The 16,448-nt window shown below is 37.5% G+C and overlaps 1 protein-coding gene across 1 annotated transcript in view; it reads left to right on the top strand.

Annotated features, from left to right (window-relative positions):
* Window positions 1-447: 447 nt before the first annotated feature.
* The window catches only part of LOC149277636 (zinc finger matrin-type protein 4-like), a 109,175-nt gene continuing 93,174 nt past the window's right edge, over window positions 448-16,448 (top strand). Inside the window, exons 1-2 of the mRNA XM_089502680.1 lie at window positions 448-564; window positions 3,485-3,577. Of these exons, the coding sequence (XP_089358806.1) occupies window positions 460-564; window positions 3,485-3,577 (198 nt within the window). The 5' untranslated portion in view covers window positions 448-459. The remainder of the gene's footprint in view (window positions 565-3,484; window positions 3,578-16,448) is intronic.

The raw sequence follows: 16,448 nt of genomic DNA, 5'->3' as shown, positions 1-16,448 counted from the left end.
AGAGTACTGCGCTTAACTCAAGAAAAAATATGGCATGCATTAAAATGTTCAAAGCATACGGTATTCAACACTATATTTAAAATATGCAACAATCTCAACAACTTGGTTATAAAAGTAAAGCAGAGATTAGAAAGTTCTTGTTTCCATTTAGTAGCTCCGACAATTAAATAGTTATATAGCAGGCGAGGTGAACAGATATGGTGATGTCAAAGTTATACGCCAAAACTGAATCAAGAACACTATTCTCCCTTATGTCCTAAAAACACTGAAATGAAACATAAAGGGATATTACTTCTGCCAGACCTAGACAAATCATCTTTTTCTTTGAAGCTCAGTCCTGCCTTATCAGTTTTATTGAACCGTAAACTTGTAAAGCATCAGAAATTCCAATGTTTATCTTCTAAATAAAAAATATATATCTTACATAACTCGTTCCTTTGTCTTTTGTTGCTGTTTCAGATGAAGGCTGCGGAAGTTGAGGACCAAACATTGTTTACAGATACGTACTGCAAAATCTGCAATGCGCAGTTAATTTCTGAATCTCAAAGGGTTGCACATTACGAGGTGAGTTAAAGACTCTTGATGATGTCAGACTCTATGATGTCATGTCTTTGGAATGTAGTTTTTAATTATAATACGAAAGCGCTACTTGTCTCATTCTTCCAGTCCATTTCTTTATTTGCTGGGCAGGGGGGTGACATTTGGTCATGTCCATGCTCTACCTACTACCCACCTGCTATTGCCTGCTGTCTATCCACTCTATAGTACACTTGTGCATTCAGAATTGTACAAATTGCAAATGTACAGAATTTTAGTAAATTTGTACAAAGCCTCAGAAATGAGGCCAGACCCCCACAAATACAAACAAAACAAAGAATAGCTCAGAATTTTTTAGGTCCATTTTCCTTACACATGGTTTCAAAGGGGCAGCACTATTTCGAAGTGATGGTGCAAATGTATCTTTCGCACTTCTCCTGCTATTTCTCCTGCTAATGAATCACATTCTGAATGCCTGTGCTAAATGATACATCAAGAATGACACCTTCCAGGAAAATGTGTTATAAACATATAACCCTACATCGCAATTGTTGTCCCAGTGATGCTGTCCATGTGACCGGAGGGCACCGCATGTACAAAATCATTTCAGCACAATACGTTTCTGCTGATGTGAACTGGTTACTTCTGTAATTTTGTTGCTTAATCTGGGCTCTAAAGAAAAAAAAAACAGCCTATTTTGAATGTCATTGCAGTAATGATCTACTAATATATTAAATAATTTCCTGGGATAGTTGGGCCATGGTATTTTATGGCGAGGATACTGTGGATTTCTTCTAAATTTCAGCTTTTATATATAGCTCCCCTCTAATGGGTTTGTTCCTGCCTTCAGTGGTCTGGGTTCATATCATATAGATTTTTCTACTAACAATGGCAACTAGATGGTGTGTGTAATATATCTCTGAAATTGCAAGGTTCAACCAGGCACAGAAATACCATTCTTAGGAATGGGTGGATGAAACTTGATGTCAATCCCACCACGAAATTTAACGGATGAAATGTATCCAAAATCCCCATCATAACCGCTTATCTCTTACAATGTTCAGAGCCTAAACCAATGACAGGATGGAAGACTGCTATCACGACACTTAGATGCCAGCAGTCATGCCCCCATTCCTGATTGGGCGAGAAAGGGGCTTTATTATCAGCGAAAACTGTACATTTTAACAACAGCTGAGAAACTCATTAATTTTTTACATGACATTTTGCCGCTTGATGATAATGACTTTAGAACACTTAAGGCAATCGTTGCATATTTCCTGCGTGCTATGAAAAACAACAGCATGTAACGGGTACGGAGCTCTTATGGGGCATAGCCATGCATATTGAAATATCAGCTTCTTAATTGCCATGTGCTTGTTTATACTTAAAAAATGCATGTAGGTCAAAAAATAAAATGCATGATTTGTGTCATATGCAAATTGCCTCTGGCATCAAGAAATGAAGTTACAAATCCATTTTTCATTCAGGTTCAGGAATTCCATTTCTGGGAAGGTAGCAATTAGACCCGAGATCCCCAATTGGAATCGCAGTTGAATCCACTTTTGGATTTTGACCACATTTGGATATAACTTTCTGCCCGTTGGCCTTTTAGAAGTGTTATTTAGAGCTCGGAATCTTACAGATGAATTTAATATCTAACATTGGGTTTCTGATTTTGCACCCTAAGTCACTACATACTACACAGTCAACTGTAGACCATGGAGGTTAAATTAATTGTAGCCGTTTCAGGTACACACATCCCAAAATTTGCAACTAACATACATATCTAACCGAGCCATTTATAAAGAGGTATCTTATTTTCAACACATTTTCTGCTGTTTCTATATACGTTGTTGAGGCTTTTTGAGGTTGTAGATTACTGTGATACCCTCATGCCCATCATCCTGAGCTCTTAGAAAGGAGGGAAATCAGAGGAAAAAAGAGGGACAGAAGGATTTCGGTCTCAAGAGGATCTTATTGTCCATTAAGCTGATTACAGCTTCTCCAATCCATTCTCTTGGGGACCACTGGTTGTGAAACTGGTGTCTAGAGAGTCACCATTGCTGCTTGCAGGTGCCTTATTTTGGTTATTTAATTATATATTCACCATGAAGGCAGGAGGTGCTTCTACATTTAATGTAATTGCATTATACACTTTTTGTGCACATTATGTATATTCCTCTTCTGCTGACATATTTCTACTTGATGATGACGCCCTTTGGTCTCAATATAAGCCACCCATTTCCCCTGAAATCTATCACATTTTGGTTTGTTGTACATTTCATCCAAATAAGGTTTTGATTCCAGTGCAGCCCATAATTGGATGCAGAGAAGTTAAATAATAATATAATGCAAACTAATTCTGCAGTGGGGATTTTTAAACATCACTAGTGGTGACGGACATATCTATAAAAAGGGACAGATACAAACATTCTTTACCCACATTTGTTTGTCTGTGTTTTTTTTGCTAGACCTACATGCATAGCATTTCCCTAAAAGCTGCCTTTTCTTACTGTCTCTTGTTTTATTCATCAAACATATTTACATTCACATATTTATTCATGCCCACCGCTTCTGCTTCAAGCCTCCTCTGAGCAACAACTATTCAGATTTGTAAACTGAACAGATAGGGCCAGTTTTTAGAGAGATTTCATCTTTTGTTCCCCTCTTGTTGATCGTTGTTCAATTCATTTTGCATGAATATGCCTGGTAAATATTTTTTTATTAACAAAAAAAAACAAACCATAAGAGCCATTTACATAGCAATTGCCATCTCGGTGTTGTATCGATAAGAAAAAGAATCAGCCATAAGGACAAGACGACTTATGGGACTCTGGAAACAGATGTTTTCTTTGCTTCTTATAAAGATATTTGAATTTCTGTCCACCAAGGCTCTGATCAAGGGTCTTCTTTTTGATGCGTGTCTCACATCTACCCTCTCTTTCAGAGCAAAAAACACGCCAACAAAGTTCGACTTTACTACATGCTTCACCCGGAGGATGGGGGACCTCCTTCAAAAAAGCTACGTCCTGATGACCCGGTAAGTGGATGAAATAATATGAGGACAATTTTCTCTGAACCATAACAGAAAGCCTACTTTATTTTTTTTATTGGCACCCAGTAGGATCAGTGATTTAGTTCAAAGCAGCTGTAATTTTCATAATATGATGTTTATTGATAAAAAAAATGAAAATCTTTGGTCTATAAGAATTAAATCAGATGGGAAATCTGATTAAAAAGAGAGGGACTTAGATTAGATGTCTTCGGTCATGTCAGAGGTGTATTCAATAACCGGGGAACATTTCAACCCCCTGCTTTCAATATGTGTTTTGAACGGCCACCAACAGTGAGCTTCTCCGGGTAGAAGGGCTGCTCTTACCCTGTATTCTGTATGGCAAATATTTGGAGATTTCTTGAAAGACATCACCAATTAAACTACGCATTATGCGGGGCCACGTCAGTTCTTCTTGCAGGTGAAGCTCTCTGGGTTTTTCCCATCTTGATGCATAACGAAGTTGGTAAGTTAAAATATTCATCTCACTAATGAATCCAAGAAGCAGAGAGAGAAGGTCTCTTCAGATGAATGGCTGGGTTCCAATGACATCTTATAAATAATGATTGCTTCTAAGAAAGAAAGTTTATTTTTAAACTTGAGTGACGGGTCAATATAATATTGGATATCTTCTACTCATAATGCATACTTGCTAAAAGACTTTGCAATAGTATGTACAGTAAAGTACAGTAATGCGGTAAACGCAATAAATACCGGCAGTTTGTCAGGGGTAGACAACATTGGCTGGCTTAGCATGATGAGAGTTGTATTTGACAGCAGCTGGATTTCCAGGTGTTTGCCTATGAGTGGTTTTAGTTTTTTGGCTGTGCTCTAGAGATGAAAATAGGATTTGTTGAAGCATATCAAATAAATGAAAGTACAAATTTAGACTCCAGAAAAAGATAAAAAGTTCTATGAAAGAGAGAGAGAACAGCAGGGAACGGGAGTTAAAAAAAAAAAGTCTAAAAAATAACTTGAGGCGATGCAATGCGTGTGAGCCTGCGCAGCCGAAATAATTAACAAAAATAAAAGCTAATATACTGAAAGTGGCAGCAATAAAATGCTAATTTACTGAGGGCTGCGTTTCCGATCCGGAGCAACATGTACTCTGCAAACGAGAGCTACATATTCTGTCTAATGTGTTGAACTTCCACTATGCTTACCGCAATAAGCCAAATGGCATATGGAAATGGGGGTCATTATACCTTATTACTTATATTGCTAATGTTAGATGGGGCCTGGGTTCAAATACTATTTTTTGTAAAGGAAAAATGCTTTAATCCCTGGCTAGTGAGTTTCAGGTGCGCTAAGGTCACAGTAGGCAGTTGATCTCACTGCATTAAATATTCATTATGAATGTGCAACCGTGGTGAGTCCTTTATGCAAGGAGAACTTGGCTAACCTATATCTAGGTGCATCTGTGTGCACGAAATGCGTAGGGGACATTTATTTCTCTTATATTTATTTTTAACCTTTCGTAGAAACATAGAACGTGTCAGCATATAAGAACCATTCGACCCATCTCGTCTGCCCAATTTCTGAATACTTTCCTTAGCCCCGGGTCTTTTCTTATATCTAGGATAGCCTTACACTCCTTCACTGTATTAACCTCTACCACTTCTGCTAAAAAGACTATTCCATGCGTCCACTACCCTTTTAGTAAAGTAATATTTCCTGATATTACGCTTAAACCTTTGCCCCTCTGGCTTAAGACTATGTCCTCTTGTTATAGTATTTCTTCTTTTAAATAAACTCTCTTCCTTTATCGTGTTGACTCCCTTTAAGTATTTACATGTTTCCATAATAGCCCTCCTGTCACGTCTTTCTTCCAGGCTATACATATATTAAGATCCTTTAACAATGAACCTATATAAAAACTAATGCATATTGCCCATCGGTTGTAAATATAACAATAGAGATTAATGTAGATGTAAGACTAGCAGTTACTGTAAGTTTGTACGGGTGATATTAAATGTATTTTTCTATAGTTTTTTTTTTTAAGTGCAGACATCTGAGGTGGTTTACAAAACAGGATTTAATGAAACCCCCGGTCGCTGCTTTTTGTTTTGATGAATGCATTCACAAACCCCCAATTGTTTCCATTAGTAAGAGTATCCTCATTTAAGAAAGAAAATCCCTCAAGGAGACGTACAGGGGTTACATTATACAGTAGCTTCTCTCTAATTCATTACAACCAGCTTTGAAAAGGAATTCTCTGCTAGGGGTAATTCTGTTGTTAACATCAGAGACAGCGCTAAGGGTTGATATGCTAAGTAGAATTCTCTAATACTCTTGGGTGTCTGCTTTTAACGGAGAGGATACATTACAAGAAAATCTCTAATAATGATATCATCAACTCTCTCTTCCCTTATTATGTCTTTTTTTGTTTCTCTTCTGGGCATTGTATCTTATGCGCTTATTTTCTCAGTGGTTTTTCTCCCATTTATACAAGAAACAAATGAGGGTTTCATAACATTCTGCAAATTCTTGAAGTGTAATTGAGTGTAAATGTGAATAAAACCTATGAAGAAATTTATTGATCATTGATTTTTCATTATCCGCTCATAATTTTGTGTTGTACATGACAAATCACAAATCAAGTGGCTTAGCAAAGAATATATAGTGCTCAGCCTAGAATCTAAAATGAAGTGGTTATGCTAATAATTGCACCTTATAATTAGATGTAGAACTGTGTCTGAAATATGGTTGTACTAGTGAAATAAAAGATGGTAATTCTTTGATTGACAACCAAAACTGAGACTACTGAGTAGCTCAATACTATAGATAGCAAATCTACATAATGTCTCTTTTTTCACGTTAGTGTGGATAATACAGGAAAAGTCAAAAGGTGACATTTCTATTTTTTCAGAAAAACCTAGTTTGAATTTAAAAAAGTTAGAGTGTTTCTATACTCAATGTAAGTCCATTAGACAGCAATGTTTCCAAACTTCCTTTGCTAGTATCATTTTAGATCAACATAACATTATTTGGCTGTTAATTCCACAATTTGGCAGCACTTACTGTCAAAGAGTAGTTTACTTGCTAATCATGAAATGTCATCTAAGGTTAAGAAGTATGCCCCGTAAACAACATTAGGCTTGTATATATTTGCATCTTTTGGAAGGCTCTCCCAAAGCAAAGATTGTCTACTGGGCCCATACCAAACACATTTTATTTATGAGGGCCATGACTGCTCAAGCATATGTTACAAGCCAGATGATGTTGCTTGCTCTCAGTTGCACATGCCTTACATTAGTCCGCATTGTATGTTCCAACATACAGCTGGGTAACACTTACCAAGGACTTCCAAAGAATTATAGAATTTATAGGTATCTTCTAAATGGTTGATATGACATCGCTAGGTTAACTTAACTGCTAAATATAGGCTATTCTACAATCTGATCTAATGTACTAAATTAAATTGAGTTTAGTATTTAAAATTTACATTTGATTATAGAACCCTGGTGCTTTACTAAACTTCCTCCAAAGTACTCCCCCCCCCAAAAAAAACCCTGCAAAATACAATATTGAGTAGTGATCAATAGTGAAACACAAAAAGTGCTTACATTTTACTATTAAGGAAACCTGTTGTGATTCTCAAAAGGTAGAGAATATATACAGAGGTGTGACAAAAACAAACGACACTTAAATCCTGAGTCTTGCTCAAGCCACATTACAGAAGAAAAACTTCTATAGCAAACTAATCCTACCAAACCACTGGTCCAGGGCACTTAAACATCTTGCTCTATGGTGTGTGCCCATTCTCATCTGAATATTTATAAATATTTTCTCCCTTTGTTAATAAAAGGAAATTACTTCCTTGTCCACAGTCAACAGAGGCATCTCAAACAGATCTATGATGTGGTCCCATCAGTTGTAAAATATATGCCTGAGAATGTTGGTTTCATTGTGCCTTGTGTATTGGTTTTAGACTAGTGTTCTGGGGAGAGCGGTTGTAAAATGAGATACTCTCCCATGTGGGGACTCATCATAGGACAAGTTATGGAAACATTGTGCCCTCTCTACAAAGTTCTTTGTACACACTCTGGAGTTAATGGATATCTTAATGTTCAATTGTCCTTTACATATGTATACACAACATAACGCCTGATAATAAAGTCTTCACTAGATTGGTGTGTATGGCAGGTTGAAGAATCACTTTGGAATTTTGTTAAGCAAAATCCACCAAAAAATTTCCATTGATTTAATTCTCTCTCCAGCCAATAGAAATCTTGTTTGCTTGTATCCAGAAGGGAAGTGGACAATCATGACAGAATGTCATTAATCGAGTCATCCTCTTTATGGAGGTCTTCAAGCTTGGGTGAATTCTGCAGGGACTATATCCAGTATGATCTGGTTTCCATCAATCACATCTGCAGTTATGGGAATTTATGTTTTACAACGATGAGTACATTTAGAAGGGGCAAATGCACGATCAATACGCTTCTCTGCAGTTGATGGGGAAATGCAATCATCCTGAAGCAGAACTACAGACATCCAGACATAACGGAAAAGAGACACATCCTAATATGTTATTATCTGATTGCTGAAGGCAAGACACACATTACTCTGTACTGCACTATAGTATGTATATTAAGAAAAATTCTTCTGACATCTTAAATCCTATAAACATTTCTAATTTTGCTACATAGTGTCTACACAGTTGAAATAGTTGAAATTAATGGAGAGATGATCTGGGAACATAGACATAGAACGGTGCTGGTTTTAGGTGCTAAATTCTGAGGAGTCACCGTGGAAACCAATGGAATGTTTTTGGTGATTGTTCTACGGTTAACCCTGTCTCAGAATTACATTTTTATTAATATAGCCTGTTGACTTCTTTACTTTTTTAAGAATTTACTGCCAAGGATGTTGAAACATTTCCAAGCATATCTGTACAACAACATAACTTATACATTAAACAAACCCGTTCTGCTTCCAAAGTTGCTTTCAACTATGTCCTAAGGATATGTCAATATAAGTTTCTTACAACACTGTGCTTAGAAAAAGTTATGGGTCCTTTAATGATTTTTTTAAGTGCTTATTTGCTTCTAACAAAAGCTTTTGCAAGAAAGCTGATGTCGATCACATTAATAACAATTGTGAGTTGCTAATAGATCATATAACTTAACAGGAAAGTAAGCGACAATTATCAATTAACTAACTAAAGAGTGCTAAAAAAACGTGGGGCATTGATGTATTTCCACTTTTAAAATCAATGCTTGTGCCTTATGTGTGTAAAATGTTAAATCCCAAATGCATTTCAGAAACTCTAAAATGAACCAACCTTAAAGCGAATTTAATTGTCATCTTTTTTACCACTTTTGTGACTGTAAATAATAGAATCTGTTTAGTTTATTATTTTCTACCAACTTCCATTGATTTCTGGCCCATTGATATTTAAATGTTTTAATAGTCATCTATTATTGATTTCTGAAAGGTTAAGCACTGAGTGTGATGTATTTGCCAATACACCTATAATGGCTATTTGTAATTCTGATATATATTTAATACACAAAAAAAGATGCAATCATCCCGACAATATGTTTGTTAGCAAAAACTGTGTTGTATGATTAACATAATTAAAGTGTTAACAATTTTCAAACAACTTAAGATTTCATATTTCTCAACATGACTTAATGATAGTCTCCCATATCTGATTTTAATAGCCATTTGATGACATTGTGCTTTATTGTTTGTTAAAACTATCAATGTGGAGTGTTTCTGATGTCATTTAATTTATTTTTCAGGTTTTCTATAGGGTGGAACAAAGACTCGTTGATGATTTTTGTGTAACAAAATTAGATGCCCTGACTTTACATTAATATTTACGTGAACAAAAATGTTATTTACATTGATTTATGAATTAATGGAGGGATTAAAAAAAAAATACATGTAAATGGTTATTTTGTGCTCAGCTCACATACACACACACACACATATATATATATATATATATATATATATATATATATATATATATATGGCAAAAGTATGTTTTTTCCAGCTAAAGCAATAGACAGTTCTTACATGCTGTGATTTCTGAATATTTTATCTGTTTATCTGTCTGCAATAATCCTGCTGAGCACCAAATGCTGCTGTCTAAATATTTTTAGTGCCTGTTACATAGAATGGTATCCCACTGGTAGATTTGAAAAAAAAGACTCTTCTGGGTGAGAGAAGAGATACAAATAGATGTCTTCATTAGTTGCGCACTGTATTGTGTGATGTCATTTGAGGTGTCACATGATAAATGGCAATTTTTTTTTGACATTTAGGAAAAAAATTATCAGGTCAAAACATCGCAGGAGGCACAGAAGCAGACATCATGTTTCTTATTGTCCATTTTTCTCATTCTTGCATCAAACAGTTGACATTTTAGAGGGAATCAATCACCAAGTGAATTTAAAATGCCAAACAATATTTAAAGGAAGAATATGAAGAGTATACAGGTTCCACTGACTACCATATAAAGAGGATGATGTTATTGGTCGCAACATGGATCAGTGTTTTACCCTTTGTACACTGGCTGTTATGCTGCATCATATTTGCAGTATTTTTGCATCTAACACACCCACTCAACACTAACACACATGCACACACTAACATATCCACATTCACACTAACACACTCATCTGGACACTCACACTAACATATCCAGACACACAGACACTCACACCAACACAACCAGGCACTCAACACTAACAAACCCACCCAGACACTCACATTAACATGCAGACATACCCTAACATACTCAGACACACACACTTATTTTTCCCACACAAACACATAAGCCGACACACACTAACATATCCAGACACACCAACATACTCGGACCCACAGACAGTCACGCTAACAAATTCACACCCCGAAACTTACATTAACACAACCAGACACAGTAACACACACTGACACTAACATAACTGAACACACAGCAAGACGCTAACATAAAACCACAGTAACAAACACACACAGACAAACAAACTAACATGCCTAGACACACACTGACATATCCAAACACGCAGACACCACACTAACATACCCAGACACACAATGTCACACACACTAACATACCCTGACATGCACACATAAACAGACACACACTAACATACCCAGATATACACACTAACAAATACACACTATACCCAGACATGCACAGTCAGCACACTAACATACACATACACACAGTCACACAACTCATTGTGAAGCCTCAGACTGCCCTTAATGTAGCTTGCAGTAATAGCTGTGGCGCTCCTACCGTAAGGTCACACAACGTGAAGTGACCTCGCCTCTTCCTTGGAATTTGGGGAATAATAATGCTGCTGCCTTTCTCCGTTGGGGCAATCGCCCCTTTACCACCCCCTGGATCTGCCCATAGAACAAACTTGGGAACATGTTTAGTTACGCACCTAAATCCACCTAAAGGACACAAAATATCTGCTGGAATGACTAATTGAATCACACCATTCAACTTAAAGCTATTCTTATGCCTTGCTTTATTATATAAAATTCAGAAGTACACCCCTCTGTCCACAGCGCAATAATATCAAGCTTAGCATAAAAATACCTCTATAGAATGCTAATTACAATACATATAGTGATGGGATGAAAGTTAGAATTTTGATAGGTATAATTATCATGTTTGCATCTAGGATCTTTCCCCATAATTTAATCTACTCTTTAAAGCATCTGCTTTTGATGTTAAATACTCATGTAACTGTCTATGTATAAATAATATATCAGGTTAAACCAACCTCCTTCATAATTAGTTTTTTTAAATTGTATTGTTATAAATGAAAAAAAACCTTAGAAAACATTATATTATAAGTGAAATGAGAATCACACATTACAGCAAAAATTACACTTTCATTTATGTGACTTTTCTGGTTCATTGGTGACATGTAAGAATGCAATTAACTCCCATTGAGTCTGTGACATTTAATGCAAATCTGCTTAAAGACAAATTCTATACAATTATAGCTGGTTACTATTTAGGGACACGCCATCTTAGAATATATGTACAGAGTAGACGTTAGATAATGCTTATATACATATACATAATATAGTGAACTCAGCCCTTTTTGTTGGAGAAACTTGCCATTGTAACTAATAGTGAAGTGAGTTAGTTGAAACCACAACACTCCCTTTAGTGAATAAACCCCAGTGACACACTCTATTACAGGACACAATCCCTGCTCACAGGGGCTGGCTGGCCCAGGGGCCGATTGCCCCCTTGGGTCGGTACAAAAGTATTCACAAAGGGCCACAACATAACCAGGTTACGTGAAAAAATGAGACCGCTTGTGCACAATGCGAGCAGCCAGAAGGAAAGTGCAGGAATCTGCACGTGACGTAAAATCCTGAGAGAGCGGGAGGGAGGGAGTGAATATGTATGTTAGACAGAGTGTATATATGTAATTTTGTGAATGAAAGGGAGTGTGTGTTAGCATTAATATGTAAGTGTGTATTCGCATGAATGTGTATGTGAGAGGGAGTGTGTGTAAGTACATGTTAGTATGTGTAAGCGTGTTATTGTAAGTATGTGTGCGAATGTGCGTTAGCATGAGTATGTGTGTGTAAAAATGTGTGCTAGTGCATTTGTGAGTCTCTGGGGGTACAAGGGGCCGCTGGGGCCACTTGTCTTTACCTGCCCCTCCAGGCAGAAAGTGCATCCAGGATGGGATGCAACCACTCCACTATGTTTACCTTCCTATGCAGTTTTTCTGCCTCTAGCTACAGCCTGACACACAGGAGTCTGCAAGGTCATTGAAAGACGCTCTCTGTGGAAAGTGGAAAATGTGCATAGGCCGTTGACGATATATTGGCCCTGTTGTATAAGCGGCCTGAGTTTAACAATAGAACTAGTTTTTAATAATATAATGTTTGCTGAATTAATTCTCTTTCGACGTCTAAAATTATTCTTTTACCATAATGTAAACCATAACCATAAATGAAATCAGTGACAACTTCAGGTTTTTAAGGGCTTTAAGTGATACTGTTAGGAGCAGTCCTTCTAATATTCAAGTGATAAAAAAGATAAATGTAATTTAACGAAGGAATACGATACATGATGATCATAAATTGGGACAAGAAGAAAAATGCATTGTAGTGATTATAAACTGAAGTAGAAACTGCATCTCTCCTCCCCTATTGTCTGAAGGAGACCCCTTTAACAGTGGGCACTTAGCAGATACTAAATACACTCTTGTAGTTTTGTTACATGGTCCATGTATGCAGAATTTAGACCCCAAATGCACATGATAGCAGCAAAGTCAGATCTTCCAGGGTGCCTTTCCCTTGAAGATCATTGAGATTGCTGAGGCTTCCATGATTGGCATGTGGTTGTATCTAGTAAATTGGTTAACCCATTAAATGTATTTACTATCTTGGTCGATTACCTCTGTCACCAGAGTGCAACTAGGCTTGATTAATACCCACAACATATGAAGAACACATGAGATGCAGACTGCAGTGGCAGGCAACACACATATAGTCACAATCTATTGAGTACAATTTGCAATTTTATGATTCTGACATAAATTATGCCCGTACTGGAACTGTAATTAAGTAAAACAGGCATCAAAGGCTTCATGCATGCCGGCTTAGTGCTAATACGAGATAGCAGTTCTGTATATGTAATAAATTATTGAAACATGGAATAAATTCGATCTTAATACATCCGGGATAGGACAGATTAAATTTGGTTTTAACAATGTACTAAAATAATAAAATGGATGTTGGTAGTGGTTTGTCAGTGAGCTGGAAATAATATTTTATTGGCCAATAAGACACTTTATTGCTTTTAGCGGACACAAGGATTATGGGTATTGGATATCTGATCTCATCCAGGCGCAGACAGGTATAACACGGCATAGTTGACAAAACTTATTATCTGTGAGGAAAATGAATGGTAATTATGCTTTCTTCTTCACCATTTGACCAAAACTAGTGAAAATAAGATGTCTTTTCACAAGGTCTGCTAAGATCGCAGACAGCACACAAGATTTAAGTTAACCAGGGAATGCATGCAGTACTCTTCTGTGGGTACAGACTGAATTTATATTCTAGGCACATGTAGGCCGAAAAGACATAGCTGCGATGCTTTGTTGGAGGCAGATAGACTCTATCTTTACTTTACATGCTTCTCTTAAAGACATGCCTAGTTTGCCTTGTGAAAAAAGTAAGCCCTGCCATTCAGCACTATCCAGCAGTGCCTCTCTTCCCCACCAACAATGCTACCAGAAGCCCTTCTGCTCCTCATGGGCAATGCTGTCCGGCAGCCCCTCCCCTCCTAACATAAAATGATATCCAACAGCCCCTCCTCATACACAATGCTATCCGACTGCTCCTACTCTCCTCAAACATGATGCTATCCAACAACCCCTTCAAACAAAAGGCTATCTAACTGCTCATCCCCTCCAAACACACAATCCTATCTGACAGCCACTCCTAACACACAATGCTATCCGACAACCCTTCACACAAAAAGCTATCCGACTGCTCCTCCCCTCCTCACACACAATGCTGTATGGCAACAGCCATCACAGTGGATGGCACATACATCAAAGGTCCAATCACAGTGCACTTTGTTTAAAGCCCTATTCAGTCTGACCAACAATTCCCACTATGATAAGGTTTTTATACATAGAGATCAATTACAGATTGTGTTTAGGGATGTTTGCTTTAACCATACCTGAATGCTTACCAAACCACTACCTCCGCTGCTACTTATTAGTGATGTCCGGATCATGAACGAATCGTTCATTTGATCCGGTTCTTTTTAGTGATCCGGATGAATTGGTTCACTAGACTGAACGATTCATTTGTAGCGGTTCAGTCTGTGAATCATGCAACTGTAACCTGATCCTAGAGCTGTGAGTCATCTGCAGAGCACTCAGACACAGACTCTGGGGTCAGGTTACAGCTCATTAATTCACACAGGAACGATGACTCATAGAGTCAGAGAGTCGTTCAAAGAGTCGAATGATCCGAAGAGTCGAATGATCCGAAGAGTCGAATGATCCGAATCTTACAGGGATCCGGATCTTACAAGGATCCGAATCTTACAGAGATTCGAATCATTCAGAGAATATTACTGATACCATACTTTTATAAATAAATACATTAATAATGTTCACACTGCCCCCAGGATTTAGATTCCCCTGACTTGGCCCCCCTTTACCTATAACTGCACCTACAGTTAACTTTATTAAATTAATTAAATTAACCCTCAGTAATCAGCATAAAATTAACCCTTATACCCCATCAACCATAACTGCCCCTGAAATTAACCGTAAAGATCCCATTAACCATAACGGCCCCTGAAATTAACCCTAAAGACCCCATTAACCATAACGGCCCCTGAAATTAACCCTAAATACTCCATTAACCATAACTGCCCCTAAATTAATTGCATGTACTCCAGATAAATTACCTAATAAATTGGTATGGTTGATGGGGTCTTTAGTGTTAATTTAGGGGCAGTTATGCTTAATGGGGTGTTTAGGGATAATTTAGGGGCAGTTATGCTTAATGGGGTGTTTAGGGTTAATTTGGGGGCAGTTATGCTTAATGGGGTGTTTAGGGTTAATTTGGGGGCAGTTATGCTTAATGGGGTGTTTAGGGTTAATTTGGGGCAGTTATGGTTAATGGGGTGTTTAGGGATAATTTAGGGGCAGTTATGCTTAATGGGGTGTTTAGGGTTAATTTGGGGGCAGTTATGCTTAATGGGGTGTTTAGGGTTAATTTGGGGGCAGTTATGCTTAATGGGGTGTTTAGGGTTAATTTGGGGCAGTTATGGTTAATGGGGTGTTAAGGGTTAATTTTAGGGGCAGTCATGGTTGATGGGGTGTTAAGGGTTAATTTTAGGGGCAGTCATGGTTGATGGGGTGTTTAGGGTTAATTTAATGGTGAGGGTTAATTTAATTAATTTAATAAAGTTAGCTTAAGGTGCAGTTGCAGGTAAAGGGGAATGTAAATCCTGGGGGCAGTGATTATTAATGTATTATTTATAACAGTATGGTGATATTCTCTGAATGATTAGAATGCCAATGAAGGCAGAGAGTCGTTCAAAGATCCGGATCTTACAATGATCCGGATCTTACAGTGATCCGGATCAAGTGATCCGGATCACTGTAAGATTCGGATCCCTGTAAGATCCGAATCTTTGAACGACTCTCTGCCTTCATTGACATCACTGGAGGCAGGGGGGAGGATTCATAATGAAAGGGGCGGGGCCAATCGTACAAACGGCTTCCTGGCTTGTTCCAAAATTTCTTGAACGCGTCTTTGTGCTCTTTCAAGATGCATCTGGTACCAGGCCAGGAAGCCGTTTGTATCGAGCTCCATTACAATGAATCATCGAGCTAAAAGATTCCTTGTTGCCTTAATTGTTGCCTTGGTATGTACAGCCATAGGTGCAGTCGTTGCAACCGGTATGTCTGCCGCAAACTCTGTTTCTGTTCAAACTTTGGAGAACGAAATTCGAGGCTTAAAAGGGAGAAATCAATGCTATGCATCGTGAAATGGAACGACAAAGAGAGTATCTAGTAGATTTAATGGTTATGGTAAATGATACCATTGTAACCACAAATATGCATTCCAAATTAATCTCTCACTCCATTAATTTGCACCAAAGTCATGAACAATTCAAACGTGAACTTTTGTTTGTGCACGACCCGATATTATTCCACACACTTTCATTTTTGGACGAAGTGCAATCTGGAATGACTGATTTAACCAGAGGACACATTCCTTTATATTTCGTGCCAAAGACATCGTTCATAAAATGATTACTAAAGTGGATATCGATATAGAAAATTTTCATTAATGACTTCTCTTACAGAAGCAAAAGTGTTCC

The sequence above is a fragment of the Sceloporus occidentalis genome, unplaced genomic scaffold (assembly GCF_023333645.1).
Source record: "Sceloporus occidentalis isolate IW3139 unplaced genomic scaffold, rSceOcc1.0.p SCAF_208, whole genome shotgun sequence".
Classification (NCBI taxonomy): Eukaryota; Metazoa; Chordata; class Lepidosauria; order Squamata; family Phrynosomatidae; genus Sceloporus; species Sceloporus occidentalis.
This window is presented reverse-complemented; position numbering and strand designations above follow the sequence as displayed.